At 37.6% G+C, this 20,480-nt stretch overlaps 1 protein-coding gene across 5 annotated transcripts in view; it reads right to left on the minus strand.

The window, feature by feature from the left end:
- SMAP1 (small ArfGAP 1) overlaps positions 1–20,480 on the minus strand; it is a 186,922-nt gene that overhangs the window by 11,193 nt on the left and 155,249 nt on the right. For all 5 annotated transcript variants that reach the window (XM_015136676.3, XM_077999773.1, XM_015136675.3 and 2 more), the window contains one exon: positions 13,608–13,698. In XM_015136676.3, the coding sequence (XP_014992162.3) occupies positions 13,608–13,698 (91 nt within the window). The remainder of the gene's footprint in view (positions 1–13,607; positions 13,699–20,480) is intronic.

Here is a 20,480-nt window from a genome sequence, read left to right on the forward strand (position 1 = left end):
AAAATTTTATATGTTTATAAAATTTAAACTCAAATAGAAGCATGTGTCCTGTGAAACAATGTAAACCACAACCAAAATAAAAAGGAAAAAAAATGGTGACAAGCTGAATATAAGCAACTATTTCCAGTTTTTCCATTACACTTTTTTTTACTTTATTAAGTAGTAGTAAACAAAATCAGACAAATTTATGGCAAAAAAAATTTAACACGAGAAAATCCCATTGATTTTTTGGCAAACTAAGAAAATACTATCAATTGCCTTTTACCACAGCACATGTTCACAGAACACCAGTGTGCCCAGGATGCACTTGGTGAGAATCACAAAGTTCATCCACTACAAGCCAATGCTATGTCTTATTACTTTTATAAACTGTACAGCTTTCAGAAATTTTAAGTCTGTTCTACTTAGTACCTTAGACTCCACTCAGAATATTTACTTACACTTTCAAATCTAAACAACATTTGATATCTAGCAATATATTTTCTAACGCGCAAAACACCACAAGCACATTATTTGGTTTCTGAAGTCTTATTTTACCTTTCACCCCCTTTAGTATCACATATGTGACTAATAACTTGTCCAGCATCACAGAGCAGGAGCAAAGTCTTAGACTGTAATCTTATTCAATGTTTACTGTAAAAGCAACACATTCTTGTAAAAGATTCAAACCATGCAAAAATGAAGAAACTAAAAGTACCCACCATAGATGGTGGTGACAGTTGTGCAATGTGAAGGTACTTAATGCCACTGATTATATATTGTAAAATATTTAACACGGTAAATTTTATGTGTTGTGTTACCACAATTTTAAAAACAATGTACATAGGATCATACAAAAATAGTCTTCTTTATATAAATTATGTATGTGTAGGTAGGGGGTTTGCATTCTGTGATACTGCATGTGCCTATTAATTATTTATTTATTCAATGTGTGACTCAAGAGAATTTAGGTAGTTTCCAGATTTTCACCATTAAAAACAGAATGGTGGACATCCACATTCCTCTATATAAAGTCTACACAGCTCATGTCCCTTCACTGCAATGTAACTTGAATTCTGTTTTTACCACTGCACTATGAACAAATCCATATTCTCTTTCCATGTGTTTTATTATTGTTATTACTATATTAAAACTAGCCTCTTGAAATTTCTGGCATTTCATACAAACAACAAAGTTGTGATCTCTCTGTAACCAGTCACCATGGTTATTAGAGCTGTCATGAAGTCAATTCACAAGGTCAGTCTGAGGGACGTGGAATCCTTTTTAGAATGAGATAGAGGAAGCACCTGCTTAGGGACAGCAATCTTTGTGGCAAGGCTGACACTGTTTTCAACTGGTTAAGGAAGACTTTCTCAAAACCCCCAAAAACCTGAGGTAAGGAACTTTCTGCCAGGCCTCACCAAGATTTTTCTCTACATAGCATCCTCGTGATGAGCATAGGTGATTGCTCTCTGCTCTCACCATCTGCAACATACCTGCCCCTCTTTTGTCTCTACTCCATCTTCTCCCCATGTGATGGGTTATCCATCTTAATGGTGGGTTCTGGATTTCACAGCCATCAATTTTTCTAGTTACTATCAAAGCTATGCGTTCACAGAATTGTTGAAAAACAAATTCTTAACCGAAACGAAAACTTCTCAGCCTTGCAAAACTGGTAAATACAAGTTCCCAATGAGTTTTCAATGGTTGCCAATTTTACTTACAACATTTGGCTTGCTTAACACATTATTTAAAAGGGATTGCTTCAATTCATTTAGAAGGTCATTGCGTTTTAAATTTTCAGTGTTCAAAAAGGACAATTAAAGACTCATTATCATTACCATCATTATAAATATCACATTCATCCTGGATGTTTTTAAAGAATGTTTACATGTTATCATTTTTGTCCCCATACAAGATGAGAAGGGCCTCTCCTTCCATTATCTCCGGTTATACCAACTAGGACACAGAGCAATGAAAAGACTTCCTCAATGTCATTCACCTTTTTAAGCAGCAAAATTTGTACTAGAACAGAGTCTTCTCACACCTAGGCTAGTGCTCTTTTCTTTAAACCACATTTCATCAAAAGCCATGTAATTTCAACTTCACCTAATTATAAACAAATCACTTTAAAGTTCTGAAAAATTTAAAAAAACTTTAAAATAGTTTATAATTATTTGTACTAAGTTTGAGAAGCAGTTAAACAGTCCAAAAATCATTCAGTGCCACACTCAACATTTGCCTCATCCTGTCCTCACTCCACTGTCCTGTACTGACACCAGTATCTTTTCAATTTATAGGGAGGGATTCAGGTGGTTATGGTCTTCAGTGAGCAAACTGGGCTCCCGGAAGCAACTGTGGGATATAATCAGGCCTTTGTCAACTAAGAGTATTCACAAATTATTGGGAGTTAAATGCATCCTTTTGATCATGGGCCCACTAATAACATGATCTTTACTGATTAATAAAAGCTCAGAGGCCACAACATCAAGAAAATACCAAGATGTTGACAACAGTTTTTCAGATAATTAACTGTAACATTTAGAGAGTATAAGGCTTATTCAAATTAAATAGTGTAAATCACCATAATGTAAGAAAAACATTTAAATCAGCATGGGTTATACCTTGTTGGTGCATGCACACAAATATACAGTCACACACACACACACACACACACACACACACACACACACACACACGGAAACTTCCTCTTTCAGGGGAGAGAGAACATCAGACCATGCAATGCCTTCTATGAGATGAGGGGATGTCTGTGAAAACTAATCAGAATTCACCGTAGACATGCACCTTGCTCAGCTACAGAATGATGGTGGGAGCAGCAGGAGGCAGCAGTCCCCCTTTAATTAGTATGCAGAAACAGTAGCTGGTGGACAATAAAAATAATGGGAGATCCAGAGTACAAGAAAAGCCTAGGGCAAATGGAGGAAATTCAGCTGGGAACAACATCATAAAGAACGATAATGAAGCACAAAGGACCCCTTGAAAAGGCAATGAGCAAACAGAAGAAATTAGGACAATGCAGTAAAATGAAGATAGGATTTCAATCTTAAAGGCAAGACATCAAACCTACAGTTAAGTAGCTTGTAGGTAAGTATTTTCTTTCTTCATTACCTTAAGATGTTAGGCTAGTGTCTTATTTGGGAACTGAACTGGTAGATGAATGTTTTCAACTGCCCACATATGAGAAACTGACAGGAAAAGGTTAAAATGTTTTCAGCTGCAGAAAAAAATTGTTAAAATCAGTGCTACAACTTCCAAGAACAGAAGGCATGCCCAGCATGCATTCACTGGCCCACTTCACATCATGACACTGAGAGATGTTAGAAAGAGGTAACATTTCAAATATGACAAAGTCATGAAGGCCAGTCTCTTGTCACCTAAAAATCCTCAATATGGTAAGTGAGCCAGCTGATTCTATTAATTGTAACTATACTAGAATTCATCTGACACCAATAATCCAAATGAGGATAAGGTAAATAAAGTATTTTTAACAACAGTGTCTTCCCCTTGGCACATTCCAAGTGCCTTTAAATGACAATTTATAAACTAAAAGGAAATAAGAATACAACACTTCATATTTTAATACATGTTTAAACACTAATATTTATTTAAGTACTATGTGCCAGATACTCTGATCAATAAAGTATCTCAGTTTAATCCTTACCTCACCTGGAGGGAATCTGCACAGTAAGCCTAGGACTTCAACATGGGTCTCGATGGCACACCCAGAAAACTCAACTCTCTAATCAGTTTGAGAAATGTTTCCCAGTATTCTCAGGCAGAAACAGGTGCCCATTCCCTACCCAGAGTTACAAATTGACCTACCTCCCTAAAATAGTGCCCTGAGGGCAGGGGCTAGATTCACCACCCAGCCCAGGCACAGTACTTGGCACAAGCTCCTTTCTGAGGCACAGGATGACTCCTGAGTCCACAACACCCACACCACCTCAACTGCAGGCCGTACCACCCACAGCCGGTCAGTCAGGCCTACCAACTTTGCCTCCAAATGTTCCGCTAATCCAGGGGCTGCAAAGTAGAAGCCTTCCCAAGCATCTTATCCTTTTCATTTTTAGTTTTTATGGCATCTGAATGTTCTTAGGCTGAACAGGCATGCCCCAGTACTCCAGAAGCCTCTTTACTCCCCACTGGCACCACTTTCATAGCCCAGAGCCCATGAACAGTCCCACCTGCTTCGTCACCAGGAAGAGTGAAGCTGCCTCCTTAATTTAATACCTAGCGCAAAGCAAATAATAAATGATTAATTGAAATGCTTTCCAAACACAGGTTATGGGAGGATTTCTTGGTGCCAGCAGAGCCATGGTGGAAAACAATTAGTAGTTCAGGTGATCCTACTTTTGTGGGAGAAAAGTGAAATAATGACACTATTTTTGAAAATTACCAGCAATTTCCTGGCTACAAATCCTTTTCAGTCCTCATCCTACTTACCACCAGCACATTTAGCCCCAGCTGATCCTTCCTCCTGGAAAATCGCCTCTTAAAGAGTTTAGAGCCACATTCTCCTTGAAGACTCCCCAGCCATTGCTACCAATATCCTGGACTGGCTCCTCTTCCTCTGTTTTCATAGACACAGCTTCCATGCAACTATCTGCCTATGAGATTACAACTGCTTGTTAACTAGAATCCCTACACCAGGGCTTCCCTTTTCCAGGTTAACAAGTACAATGAGGCTGGAATTCTTTCTCTCAATCATAAATGTGTCTCCAACGCCTCTATGTCCAAAGCTCAGTGCATCACTGTTGTCACAGCACCTCACAGGACTACTCTACCTGCTACCTCACCGGTGGGAGCCATATCTTACCCTCCTACTAATCTGTTCCAACTGTCCTAACATAGCACTTGCGTGCCCTATGATAGGATACAGATGGTTTTTTTTTTTTTTTTTTTTTTTGAGACGGAGTCTTGCTCTGTCACCCAGGCTGGAGTGCAGTGGCCGGATCTCAGCTCACTGCAAGCTCCGCCTCCCGGGTTTACGCAGTTCTCCTGCCTCAGCCTCCCGAGTAGCTGGGACTACAGGCACCCGCCACCTCGCCCGGCTAGTTTTTTTTTTGTATTTTTTAGTAGAGACGGGTTTTCACCGTGTTAGCCGGGATCGTCTCTCGATCTCCTGGCCTCGTGATCCACCCGTCTCGGCCTCCCAAAGTGCTGGGATTACAGGCTTGAGCCACCGCGCCCGGCCAGGATACAGATGGGTTTTAAATCATAAGATCCTCTACAAAGGTACGGCTCTAAAAGCTGCATTTATCTGGGTATCTGCTTATCTTTTCCAACTGTTATTCACTCTAAAGGTGACCTCCATAAAACATTAGATTATACTTGAAATAAGTTTGCATAGCACAAAATAAACTTATTTTCTTCTCCTCTAGCAGCAGCAAGAAAAATCAACCTCTGAATTAAGGAAAATATAATTTAAATTGGAATTTTAGCATTAATCCAGATTTCAAACTGAATTCTCATAACCTGTTCTCTTAGATAATCCCATCTTTTCCCTCAATGATAATTCTGTCTTCCAGTTTCTGGATGGCAACCCCATCCCCTTCTGGCACTACTATAAACACACAGAGCTGCATCTTCTGGTGTTTACCAGTGTTCCATGAACTCTGCTGGTGCTCAATAATTAATTGAATTCATTCTTTACTTGAATGTCAGAGGCATTAGCTGGTCATAATCTATTTGCACAAATAAGAAAAAATGTCAAAAAGCAACATGAGATTTTATGTATTATTAATCTAGTTTAAGGCAGATAAGAATGTGATAAGTAAATGGCTGTTTTCCATTACCATTTTTGACTGAGCATGAACCTTATACCTTTAGTACACCCTTTCTACAATGAAAACTCCCAAATTTAATTCTTCTTCCATAACTAGTCAGGCGTCACCATAAGCAGTGATGAATTTAAAGTGGAAACAGCACTGTTTAAAGAAGGCTGCTTCCATGATATTCAGTGATTCTCTCTTTAATGGCAAAACTCCTTAAAGCTTTCTAAATTTTCACGCTGATGAAAGAACCCTTTTTATTTTCTACTCAAGAAACCATCTAAAGTTTTATCCTTAATTTTTATTATTACTTGGAATTCCTTTATATTAAAACACAGGACTTGATTTGTAAAATCAACTCATGTCTGTCTTATTTTAGTAAATTCAAGTCATAAATGTCCATTTGAAGCATATTAAAATTTTTAAGCTTTATGTTGTTTTCAATTTTTTTAAGTGTGCCTGAGAGCTAAGTGGAGCTATTTATTTTTATTTTTCAGTTAATTTTTCATACAGTTAAATAGTTAGTATTTAGGCTAATTTGCTAAAATGACTAACATGGTTTTAAAAGAGAATCCTAATCCTCTTGCTGTATTTGGCCCTACCTTTTCAAGCCACTACCAAACTGCCAGTCTACTGTACCAGCAGGGAAATCTACTACACATTTCTACAAACCAGCCAACTTTTGAGCAGGGAATTCCCTTATGCACAGGCACTATGATGCTGTGTAAGGGGAAGAGCCCCATGGTGCTACTGTCTTTCAGAAGACACCACACACACATGCACATGTGTGCGCACACACACGCATACTGATTTAGAGCTATCTGAAATAGCTGAGAAGTGGTATAAGGAGGAAGCTTTGTAGAACTGATTGCTTAAAAAATAAATATATATCAAATCACTGCACCATTTTATGGCCTCAAAAAACAAGAAATATATAAATATGAAACCAAATTGTATACACCAAATTTCTTTCTAAATGTTTAAAATAGTGATAAACTAGATTCCTGAGGCCACCCAATTTCCTCAGTTCTTTTAGTCAGCTGCAAATCCATCAGAGGCCACAGACCATGCTTTGCAATCACTGTTTCCCTCTGTCTCCCTCTTTCTCTCTAATGGTAGTGGCTATTCAAGGAATAACCCAGCAGGAGTCCTACTCCGTGTTACTCAGCATAATTTGAGTCCCTTCTCCACACATTCCTTCAAAGGCCTGTACTACCTCTTGGTGATCCCCCATGACCTGGTGTTCAGGTTATAGTCTCAGTACCGGACTGTGTGCAAGTTACTGTGCTACGTGCTTCACATAAAGCACACCATTTATTCTGGCCCTCAGCTACAGAAGAGTTCCTATTTCCATTTCCCAGACGAAGCTGCTAGAGGGCAGACAAAACACAGGTACTACCTCTAAACCAAGGATCACGCCCCCATGACTTAATACTGCCATCTATTGATTTGATGAATGGGTCCAATGTCTATTTTGTGTAGCATAATCTCACCTGTTAGAGTTTTATTTTCTATCACAGCTTAACACAGTGTTAAGAATATGAGCCCTGAAGTCAGACTACTCAGTCTAAATCCCAGTTCTGTAATCTACCATCGGTGTGACCTTGTGCAATTCACTTAACCTCTCTGTGCCTCAGTTTTCTCATCTATAACAGGGAAATAATAATAGTTCACCAATCTCAGAGCTGTTGCAAAAATTCAATAAATAAATATCTGTCAGCACTCAAAACAGCCCCTGGCATATAGTTAGCAGTATCTGATTATTAACATAGTAAGATAATTTAATACTTGGGTTAGATGCCTTGCTTTGGTTCATCTTAAGAGCTGAAATTAGACTTTGGCATTAAACAGATCTAGGTTTGAGTCCTAATTCTATTGTATAGCAGCAATGCCTTGGAAATTAATTTTTGTTAGCTTATTAGTTGTTTTATTATTATTAGTTTAATTAAAAAAAAAAAAGGAAAAAGTGTGTGTGGGTGTGTACCCTAAAGAGCTGCTGTCAGGATGAAATGCAAGTGTGCCAGATACCACAGACTACCAAAGCCCCATCTGGGCGCTTCTTGCTGGCAAAGCCTACTCCACTCTACAGGATGAATACTATTTTCCTAGCCTCTCTTGCAACTAGAGTGAGGTAATACAATCCAATTCTGACCAAGCGTACCCTGGGAATCCTGCTGGGGAATTTTCTGGCAAGTTTTTCCTCCTGAGAAAAGAAACTGGTGAGGAAAAGCCATCCTTTAGGCGTGGTCCTATAAGGATAGGATGCTGCACCATCCATGTGTTGGCCATAAGGGGATGAGCCTCCAGAGTAAAGCCAGTACTATGATGAGGGTGGCAGAATGAGGAGAAGCAAAGAGGAACCTGGCTCCCTGCACTCACTGTTCCACCGCTGCACAGCCCCAAACCACCCTGTCTCCAGATTTCTCTTTGAATGAGATAATTAGATGTCCTTATGTTCAAGCCATTTTCAGGCTTCCTGTTACTTGACGTTTCAAGTTGCCTCATTCAGAGTTGAATTTTACCCCTCTTTGTCCTATCCCCCAGCACATTCTCTGGAGGTTCTGTGCTGTTTCCAAGACGCCGTCCCTTCTTGCTCTCTTCTAAAGTCTGTGATATCATCAACTCCCCCAACGGCACCTCTTTCTGGTGCCAGTTCACTGACTGCCCTGGTACTGACTCAGGACCACTTGCAAGTATCTGCCCACTGCTAGTTACCTTACACCAATATATTTATGTAAATGCATTTTCTTTCCTATGCAGGTGTGATTACATAAGAATAAACCAATCCCTAAGACCTCCTTTTTGAAAGGATAATAATAGTTCATAACAATAGTTCACTGAGCATACTTTTCTGAGCAGAGGCAATACAAGTTGTTATCAGGTTTTAAACTATATCTGAAAAACATAAGAGACTATAAAATTTTCTTGGGCACTTCTGCTATAGTCCTCCCCACCTTCAATCCTCCTCCAAGAAAAGGGGCATGTGCACACAACTACACAAACGTCCTCTGGATCTGGTCAAATAGGTAGCTGTAGGACACCAGCAGCTTTCCAGGTCCACTGGGAACTGTGGATCACCAGGACCACTGCTGCTAAATCTGGCATTCTTTTACTCAGTTCATTCCCAAATTTGCTTTATAGCACATGGGCGGCTTTGAGAAATGGCTAGAATTTTTTTCTGTAGGAATTTTCTGCCTGAAAGGTAAGTAGAGTACTTTCTGTATTAATCTCTCTCATATAAAACTGGGTATGTGTTGCTAATAATAAAATGGGTTATATACTGATGGCTTAATTTCACTAGCATTGTCTTGACCACTGTCATATGTTAAAGCTTTTATTTCCTGAACACAAGCATGAATGGAGAAACTAAAATTTGCAAACTTTTCTCATCAACTTCCCCAAAACAGAAACACAAGTGTACACCCCTGAGCTAGATTTTCATCACCAAGATCATGACTCAATTCTTTGTGAGATGCATTCTGGGGCACTGACAGGATGAGGTCACCCCAGACATCCTTGGCAGTGCACCCCTGACACACACAATTCTGTTCCTGGTAGGGCTGTGGATAACGCCTCCTGACAAGGAACCAGGCTGCTCTGCAGTGTGCATGTGGTACACAGATGGCCACAAAACAGAACCCCTGCAGGAACCGTTAACGGGAGGTTGAAATGAAACCTCTAGGGTCACATCCAAGGCCAGTTATAAGTAATTCTTCTCAAGCCTTATGCCCAAAGCATGCGCTCGCCCTTGAAGACTTTATTCTCAGAGGCGGTCTTACGCCCCCACACTCCAAAAATAAGCCCTACTGAATAGAAGCATTAGTCTGGGGGAACTGTCCTAACCAATTGGTAAGCAGTCTGTCAATTTTTATCATCTTTAAAACTAATAAACAACAAAGAATAGACACTAGCCTAACAGTATAATTCACAGTCCTAAACTAGCTTCCCAAGTAAGGGGACCCGAAGAGCACTCTTCTCACAAACCCTAGAAGCTGATTTTAATTCTATTTTAACATAGGACGTGCATACTCAAGTCAGCATATGTCTGTATTTGATTCAAATTTGGTACATTCAGAGATTATTCAATCTGGCACTTAGTCAACATGGGCCAAAGGCCCTCGGTAATTTCTAAGACTGGAGGCAGCTCAAGTATCTCACCCTGTTTGTGGTATTAGAGAGTAAAGTACTATAATAAACAGTAGTCCTACAGCTTTCAAACACGAATTAATATCTAAATATGAGGCAGCTCTTGTAGGTACTATCGGGAACATAAAGCAGGGGTGAGCAAACCCTAGCCCCATGCCTGTTTTTAAAATCGATCAGAACATAAGCATGCTCATTCATTTACATGTTCGTTTATGGCTACTTGCATACTACAATGGGAGTTGACTAGTTGCAACAGAGATCATAAGGCCTGCAAAGCCAAAAATAATGTCTATTTGGCCCTTCTTGGAAAAAATTGGACAACCTCTGTTAAAAAGTATATATAATATAAAGCATTTTATGTTTGAACTTTGAATGATCAGGAAAGGTGAGCTTAAGAAAGGTTTTACCTGAGTTACTGGGTTACAAAAAATAAAGTAGGTTCATTAAAGTCCCATTTAAAGGAAAGATCAAATCTCTTAAAACTAGTCTTAAGTATTACGCTATTATGAAACTGTTAAGAGTGATAAAGAAGGCATGAGTCCCAAGGATCCATAGCTGTGTAACTGAACTATCGCTATGCAGTTTTTCTCTATATTTTCTGGAAATGTTTTAAGTTAATGTCTGTTCTAGTCTCACTCATACGGAGATATGCCGTCATGTTTGCATTACCATAAATCATACTTCAAGGCACCTACCCCTACAATTTGCGCTGTTTTTCAATTTACAGGGGAAAACCAGGGTCCCATTAGAGGACAGCGGCATGCTTCTGAGCAGATAAAGAGCCTGAGGCCCGAGGTGGACACCAATCATCAATCCACATTTAGAATCACTGTTTGTTTTGAGCTGAAAGAGACCTTTGATTTCTCTGTAGTCTCCTGGACTTTCATGAATTCATCAAATTTTATGCTTTAACACAGCTTTTTTTTAAAAAAAAAGTCTGAAAATATTTTTTAAGAGTTTAGGAAATTGATAACCAGCAGATGTGAAGAGCTGTCTGTGCTCTGGGTAAGACACTTCCTCTCCTGCTGCTACAACTCCCTCACAGCAAGACAGCCCTCTTTCTAACCCCATCTCCCACCCCTCCCACCTTTGGAACTCTTTCACCAAATGATCTAAAACCCACTATCAGTCATTGCAAAATCCCCCATATATTCTTAATCTTTTTTCACAAACAGTCCCTAACTTCTGCTAAATGAACTTTGGTTCTCCCCTAAAGACACTGTTTCCTGAAGCTGTCCCACTGTCCAAAAGAGCAACATCCCATCAGACCTACAAACCCATGAGTGACAGAAATAAATGTTAGTTGATGTAAGCCACTGAAATTTTGGAGTTGTTTGCTATATAACATGCACAGCAAGAGGTGACTGTTTTAGAAACTGATACAAGAGGGGTGCTGCCACAACAGAACCCTAAAATCTGTGGCACTGACTTTGAGACAAGGTGGTAGAAGATAAGGAAACATATGCAATAGTGAAATGGCTGGTAAACAGTGCCCCACAATAATCAGGAAGGTAGAAAATGTATCAAATGAAGTTATAGTAGAGCTGCCCTAGCTGACCCACAGAAAGAGAGAAACAGATGTTTAATGTTGTAAGCTGTTGAAACCTAGGCTTATTTACTATGCAGTATCATTCCAACAATAATGGAATATCTCAAAGGCCACTCATACTGTTTGTCGACTAGATGCCATTCACTCCGGGCTATTCAAGGACACTGCTAGAGCAATTTGTCCTTGTCCTGAAAGTATCAGATTTACCTCTCTACAGTTCATTTCTAACACTAAACATCTTGTAATGTCATCCTTAAAAAAACCCTTTCCTGCCCACCTTGCCCTACGATAATCTAGTCTCAGCACAACCACCACAATAATTCTTTAAATACTACAGTCAGATTATTTCTTTTCAGCAAATTCCTCCAATGTGTTTCCAGGTCACTCAGAGTTAAAACCAAGTCCTGTTATAGTCAGCTTGCACCCTCCCTACCCCTTCCTTCCTTGTTTCCTCTGTTACTATTCTCCCCCCAGATCATTCCACTTTAGCCACATTGTCATCCTTGCTGGTCCTTGCACACTTCAAGTAGGCTCCTACTGAAGAGCCTTTCCATCTGCTGTGTTCTTCTCAGAATGCTCTTGCTTACAGATCCAGATATCCAGACATTCTTCACGCCTTTGCTCCAATAAGACATCTGTGAATGCCTCCCTGTCCACCCTATTTAAAATTACAACCATCCATTTCTGTTTTCTTTCATCTATAGTACTTACCACCTATAACCTACGATATATTTTATTTAATTGTTTATTCACTGTCTCTCCAGATGAAATGAAAGCCCCAGAAGTTAGGAGTTGTAGTCTGTCCTCTTTCAGATCTATCTCCTTAGTGTCTACAATGGTACCTTGACACACAGTAGACAGTAGCTATTTGTTGAATGGAATGAGTGTGTAAGATAAGAATCAGGCCTAGATTATATTTTATATTTCTAAGTTATAAACTAATAAACCAGGCAATGCAGACTGAAAAAGGAAGCTGCAGTGAAGACAAAGATATAATACAGTTTTACTAAGATATTTTTTTACTTTAGTAATAATTTTTTTTCTTTTTCTCTCATTTACAGTAAAGGAAATAAAACAAGAAATTATGAGGACTACAATTCAACATAATTGTATTTAGAGCCCCTGGACTGAAGCCTTATTTTCAAAATTACAGTTATTTTTTATATTTCTAATATACAACTTTTTACCATCATAGAAGAATTGTACCTCCAGGGAGTATATTTGTATGATGTACCAGCTTCCTAAGAAATGAATAAAACATTCAGCTATAATTCTTAAAACAGACAACAATTTACTCAATAACAACTAGGATCAATTTTTTGGAAAGCAGTATATGAAGTTCAACTATTCCAACTAACTGCCTTTTACTCTTTTCCTTCTCAATCTTTCTCCAAACTAAACAAAGAGAAAGATTGAAATTATTCCTGTGCCAAGGCTCAGATATTACTAAAAGTAACCTTTTATCAAGCCAATTCTTTTAGAAGAAAAAAATGTAAAAAAAAAAAAGAGAGAGAGACAAGCTAACAATATTTGTAGATAAGCACAATATAAACACCCCTTGAATGAAGGCCTGCTTACTTACCACACAGACTACATATACCTTTCAGCCATGAGAACAAACAGGACATTAAATTAAAACGAGCACTTCTCATTATCATTGAATAAGTTATATGAATCTAGTCACTAGATTTGGATGCAAAATGTGTTGCTTCAGTTAACCAAAATTAAATTTTATTTTAAACCAACACATTTTACAATAAGGCTACCCTAGAATTATTTTGTTAAGGGGAAAAATCCCCCACAAAACTGAAAATTCGAGAGACAGAGAAGAGAAAATAATCCACTCTTCATTGTAAGCACTAAAATGTCACATCTACCAAGCCTTTTAAGATTACTGTGATATCTTCTTTTCCCCAAGGAACTCATTACTTGTATTTCAGTGAAGACAGTGCTGACAGACACCAGCTCCCTTATTAAAGATTTCCTTTTTGTGGGAAGTTAGCAAACTAATCATACCATTTTCAAATTCAGTTAACAGGTACGTTTTGGCATACTGAAGATAAAGCCATTATATTCACTCCAAGTAAAAGTTTCAATTGTTTTGTAACTCTAGCAGCGACCTTTTATTTTTTATCACTTACCAAGTCCTAAAAGATCCACAGTGGGCTCCGCAGCTTTTTTAGGGCTGGTACTTTTTTTAGGCTCCAGTTGCTGTTCTTCTTTCTTCTGCAGCTTTAAAGTAAATAATTGGATTTATTAATTTTTCTTAAGTAAATTTAACAAAATTTTAAGCCCCAATTAATTACACGTTTTTGATAAACAGTGTAAAAAAGTAAATGAAACACAGTATAATAAAACCTAGAATATTGTTCATTATATAAAAAAACAAGTAAACATGACTGTTGAAGTTGCAATGACAGTCCTTACATATTGGGACCCCAAAATTGTGAATAAAACAATTTAACTCTTAATTGTCCTTAACTACTAGCTCTTTCATATGAAATTACACAATTTAAAGGAACACATTTCATATTAGTTCCTAGACACTATTAATGTACTTCTGTGTCCCCACTCAAATTTCATCTTGTAGATCCCATAATTCCCATCTTTTATATGAAATTACACATTTTGAAGAAATGCATTTCATATTATTTCCTGGCTACTACTAATGTACTCCTATGATACAGTTTCATTCTGTGTCTCCACCCAAATCTCATCTTGTAGCTCCCATAATTCCCATGTGTTATGGGAGGGATCCAGTGGGAGATAATTAAATCATGGGGGCAGGTCTTTCCTGTGCTATTTGTTTATGTTAAGGGGGAGTTTCCCTACACAAGCTCTCCTTGCCTGCTGCCATACACATAAGATGTGACTTGCTCTTCCTTGCCTTCTGTCATGATTGTGAGGCCTCCCCAACCACACGGACCTGTGAGTCCAATTAAACCTCTTTCTTCTGTAAATTGCCCAGTCTCAGGTAATGTCTTTATCCGCGGCATGAAAACGGACTAATACATCCTGTTAGCTGAGACTGGAGAGGCCTCAGAGTCTTCATGAGCACACTGTTAACCCATCATCCACACACTGTATGATACATGAGACACAACTGCCAAGAAAAGTCTAATGAAATGGTATTTGATATACTTTCTTCCTGAATCTACATTATTAATTACTTTTTAAATATAATATTCTTCTAGTTCTCAGGAGCCCAAGTCACAGTTACACATTCCAAACTTACTTTCTCACAAAAAACACTGTATAGGACAGAATGAAAAAACCTACACTTACTGGATTATCAATTCTAAAGCCTACTTCTAATAAACTAAGAAAATAAAACTTTCAGTTGAGTACAGTGGCTCACACTTGTAATACCAGCACTTTAGGAGGACAAGGTGGGAAGATCCCTTCAGCCCAGGAGTTTGAGTCCAGCCTGGGCAACATAGCAAGACTCTGTCTCTACAAAAAATGAAGAAATTAGCTGGGTGTGGTGGTGCACACCTGTAGTCTCAGCTACTCGGGAGGCTGAGGCTCAAGGATTGTTTGAGCCCAGGATGTCGAGGCTGCAGTGAGCTATGATTGCACCACTGCAGTTCCAGCCTGGGCGACAGAGTAAGACACTGTCTCTCAAAACGAAATAAAGAAAGAAAGAAAACACCAATTCATTTGTCAAACCATTTCAAGATCATTTCTTCTACAACTACCTAAAGAATTCACAACTTAGTTATATGAGTTCATTTTTTGTTAGCTACTAGAGATATGTTAACTTCTAAAAACATGTATCTATCCTTATTTGTTTTTTAATCACTATACTCTCCCTTAGAATTGTTTAATCAATTAGCCTACTATTACCAGCTGTCAAGTCTTTAATAACTCTCTCAAATACAGAATTAGCCACCTGTAACAATATATACTTTTCAGAAGTTTAATATAATCCATTTCACATTCTCTATGCTTTCACTTTTCAATCTCTAATACAGGTTCAGACTTATCTTGCTTATCAAAAGGATTTCAAAATAATTTCAAGAAAAATATTCCCTGTAGTCATGAAGTAAGGAATTCTTTTCAACTGATTACTCAATCTGTTATTATAAATAATCAAATCTGCAAGGGAATCTGAGGATCGTGTGGCCACCAGCATGCAAACTTCAAATATTCCAGGGCAGGATCCTAGCAGCTTCCTGGGGTAGGTCTTCATATGGTTACATCACAGCCTATAATACTCTGGAGAGTGTCTTAAAGTAGTCTTTAAGTAGGTACTTAAGTCTAATCCCTATTTTGCTTTGGCTAAAAAATCAGAAAACTTTGAAGTTGAAAATAAACTTAGATAATCTGGCCAAACACACATTCATTCTGCAAATTAACTGAGGCTCAGATGTTATGTGCCAAATAGGAATACAGGAACTAAAATTCTTATTTTCTGCCACTCCAAATTTAGCATTCTTTTTTTTTTTTTTTTTTTTTTTGGGGGGGGGGTGTATTTTACTGCATCTTCTTCCACGGAAAAAAAGCATAAAACAAACTAAACTTGTGAGGAATTCCTTCCTATTTATTTTCTATGACCTAAGACTTTGGAACCTCTTCAGGCTAAAAAGGATCTTTATAAAAAATTCAAATAGAAACTCTGGTTTATAAGGCGTCTGTCACCAAATTAGAACTACCTTTTAAAATACTGCTGAGTATGAAACTATCTGTCATGGTTTGAAAAGGAAAGAAAAAGCCAAATCGAGCAATGCAGAGGTCCTCTGGTAATCCCGACCCCCCACCCCCAGAAATACTGCAAACAATTTGGAAAATATCTTTCTTTCCAGATGTTCACACATGTCTCTGTGTTCTAAAAGCTTCTCATGTTCCTAACATTTCAATTTAAATGGGTAGTGATCAACCATTTCCATAGGAAACTATATGTATAGCTGTGCAAAGTAAAGAGAAACACTAAGGCAAGAATAAGGGAAACCCTAAACAGCTTATCAAATTGCAGGTGGGGCCCACTAGCAGTTTTTGAAATCTATTTTACAGGCCACAACTAAACATTTTTTTTGGCATATAAAAATGATACAGAATAGAAAATAGAGTACACTGCATAAAAGAAAGGTAAATATTCCTAGATTGTTGTTTTGCACATTTGTACACACATGTGAGCACAAATCTGGATCATAATGTAAAATGTATTTCTTAGCAGAGTGGTAGGTTGAGAAACACTGCTCTAAAGACAGTCTGCTCCTTTGCTCCTACAATGGGTCAAATTATGAATGAGAAATGTTTATGCCCTAAACCCCATTATTCCAATTAGAGTTGGCTATTCTAGATGGATTTCAACAATTCAGACATGAATTATCCTTAGAGTTGGCATCTGAAAGGTTGTCCCACAAATCAAAAAAGCAAAAGGACTGATCACTTTAAAATCTACTTTGTATCCCTCCATTATCGAATCTTGTGGAGGCCATAATCTGAACGCATCAATGTGTGGCAAAGGTGATTTTAGAGATTACTCTTCTATGTCTTCATAGTATATACATTATATACGTCTTCATATATATATTAGTGAAAGCCACAAAGATTAAATTCAAATGATACTCTTCTTCATTGATAATTGTAAACATAAGAAATTAACCTCTTTTTTATTTTTAAAACATTTAAGGATAAATACACCAAAGCACAAACTACATAGGTAAGGAAACTTCCTAAAATTCTAAATAGAGTAACAAGTACTTAACCTTTTAGAGCTTAATATCCATAAGAGTTATTAATTTTCTATATAGTTTTCTTGAAAGACTTTCTAACAAAAATTGAAAGTTATTTCTTATTTATATTTAAAATTATTCCGAGGCGGGCGGATCACAAGGTCAGGAGATCGAGACCACGGTGAAACCCCGTCTCTACTAAAAATACAAAAAAAAATTAGCCGGGCGCGGTTGTGGGCGCCTGTAGTCCCAGCTACTCGGGAGGCTGAGGCAGGAGAATGGCGTGAACCCGGGAGGCGGAGCTTGCAGTGAGCCGAGATCGCGCCACTGCACTCCAGCCTGGGCGACAGAGCGAGACTCCGTCTCAAAAAAATAAATAAATAAATAAATAAATAAAAAATAAAATTATTTTTACAGATTTTTGTGTAAAATGACAGGAAGTAAGTACGTATTTTCCTAGTCCTAGATGAGTAATAATAACTAAAAATACAGACTCAGGAGATGCTGTTGTTGGAATGTGTCACCCAAAGTTCACATGTTGGAAATTTAATCCCAATGTAACAGTTTTGAAAGGTGGAGCCTAGTAAGAGAAGATTAGGTCAGAAGGGCTCTACTCTCATGAACAGATTAAAATCATTACCACAGGCATAGGTTAGTTATCAAGGGAATGAGTTTGTTACAAAAACAATTTCGGTCCCCTCTTGTTCGAGTGCTCTCTTGCCCTTCCAACTTCCAACCATGGGATGATACAGCATGATGGACCTCACCAAATGCTGGAGCTGTCCTCTTGGACATCTCAGCTTCCAGAACCATGAGCAAATAAACTTCTTTTGTTTCTAAATGAGTCTGTGCTATTCTGTTACAGCAGCACAAAACAAACTGAGATGGAATAAAGAAAATCTTTGCATATACACTGCCATTATGAAGGTTCCAAAAAACCTGAAAACATGCAATTCCCTAATAAAGATACAGACACACACACACACATAGATTCAAGGTTTTTAAAAAAAAATTTTTTAATATCTAGGTGCTGTGTTTTATTCCATTACATTGTACATTTAAACCCAATACTATCACCAGTAAATCAAGGTAGGCAAAGCCTATCAAAAGACTACTTCCACACCGAAAGCAATTGCAACAAAAACAAAAATTGACAAACGGGACCTCATTAAGCTAAAGAGCTTCTGCACAGCCAAAGAAACTATCAACAGTAAACAGAAAACCTACAGAACGGGAGAAAATATTTGCAAAATATGTGTCCGACAAAGGTCTAATATTCAGAATCTACAAGGAACTTAAACAAATTAACAAGCAAAAAACAACCCCATTAAAAAACTGGCAAGGACATAAGCACTTTTCAAAAGAAAACATACACGTAGCCAACAAGTATATGAAAAAATGCTCAACATCACTACACGTAGCCAACAAGTATATGAAAAAATGCTCAACATCACTAATTATTAGAGAACTGCAAATCAAAACCACAATGAGACACCATCTCACACTAGTCAGAGTACCTATCATTAAAAAATTTTTTTAAAATAACAGATGCTGGCAATGCTGTGGAGAAAAGGGAACACATATACACTGCTGGCAGGAATGTAAATTAGTCCAGTCATTGTGGAAAGCAGTTTGGCGATTTCTCAAATAACTTAAAACAGAATTACCATTTGACCCAACAATCCTATTATTGGGTATATGGCCAAGGGAATAAAAATTATTCTACCATAAATACATATCCACACATATGTTCACTGCAGCACTGTTCACAATAGCAAAGACATGGAATCAACCTAAATGTCCATCAACAGTAGTCTGGATAAAGAAAATGTGGTACATAGACACATGGAATACTATACAGCCATAAATAAGAATGAGATTATGTCCTCTGCAGCAACATGGATGGAGCTGGAGATCATTATCCTAGGTGAACTAATGCAGAAACAGAAAACTAAATAATGCATGCTCTCACTTATAGGTGTGAGCTAAACATTGAGAATACATGAACACAAAGAAAGGAACAACAGACACTGGGACCTACTTCAGGGTGGAGGATGGGAGGAGGGACAGGATCAAAAAACTATCAGGTAATATTATGCTTATTACTTGGATGACAAAATAATCTGTACACCAAACCCTTGTGACATGCAATTTACCTATATAACTAAAACCTGCACATGTACCCCTAAACCTAGAATAAAAGTTAAAAAAAAATAAAGTAAAAATAAGAAAAGACTACTTCCAATCATTATATCATGACCACTGCTAGGACTGCCTAATACCGCCATATTCTAAAAGTTGACGAGACAGGTATTCAGTTTCTGACTGAAGGGGAAAATCATGGCTGGCCTCAGATATCAGACTAGGAAGAGACAGTTGAAATAATTCCCTTTTGTCACACTGAAGAATCCAGCATTTGAAAAATCAAACATTTAAAATTATTAAAATCAAATCTAATGAAATAAGATAGGAAGTCCAGAATAATTTTATTCTTGTCCCTCATTACAATATCTTAGCAACAAGGCAATTTAAATAATCCAGATTAATCAAGAAGAGAGCAGCAGTACCCTGTGTACATGCTAAAAATCCTGTCTCATGGCCACTCTGAAGTCTAGTTTCTACAGTAAAGCACATTTGATGCTCTTTGTCTTTCTTTACAACATAAATCACCAATGTTAATGTGTAGAGAGGAACGGCAGATTTCCAAAATGTATTCCAATTAAACATTTTGGTTAAAAGATATATGTGTAATAGATTATGTCTTCCTGAAAAGCTTTTCTAAAATGGAAAAATCTTCAAGAACATGTTTGACTTTTTCCAGGTTTGCCTATAACACAACAAGTCATTTTTATCAAATATTTTCAAGACATAAGGTTGTAAACCTTAAACAACAAACATGAATACATAAACTATCAATTTGTACTTTTGTTCTGTAGCATACCAATTGTATTGTACTTTGCAAAGACTTACAAGATACAGTTATTTAAGATACCTAAAATACAGCTATCATATAAATACAAAGTAAATATTACCTGAAAGCCAAATTTTAGAAGATTTAAGAATAAAAATGCTATTGTCTTGTTAGGATTTACGGGCAGGGATTACTGGCGTGTGATAACAGTAAATTAATACCTTGATGACCACACATTCCCTCATATAACTGTCATCTTTTGATATCTCACATTCAGTTCAGACATGGCAAGCAATACATACGGACTCACTCCACTTTAAATTCTGCTGCTATTAAAAACACTGCATAGGAAATTTGTCTTTTAATAAGTGAAGAATGCAGTCAACTGTGGGTAGATAAAATCAGGCAATCTATAATTTATTAAA

This window comes from Macaca mulatta, chromosome 4 (assembly GCF_049350105.2).
Source record: "Macaca mulatta isolate MMU2019108-1 chromosome 4, T2T-MMU8v2.0, whole genome shotgun sequence".
Classification (NCBI taxonomy): domain Eukaryota; kingdom Metazoa; phylum Chordata; class Mammalia; order Primates; family Cercopithecidae; genus Macaca; species Macaca mulatta.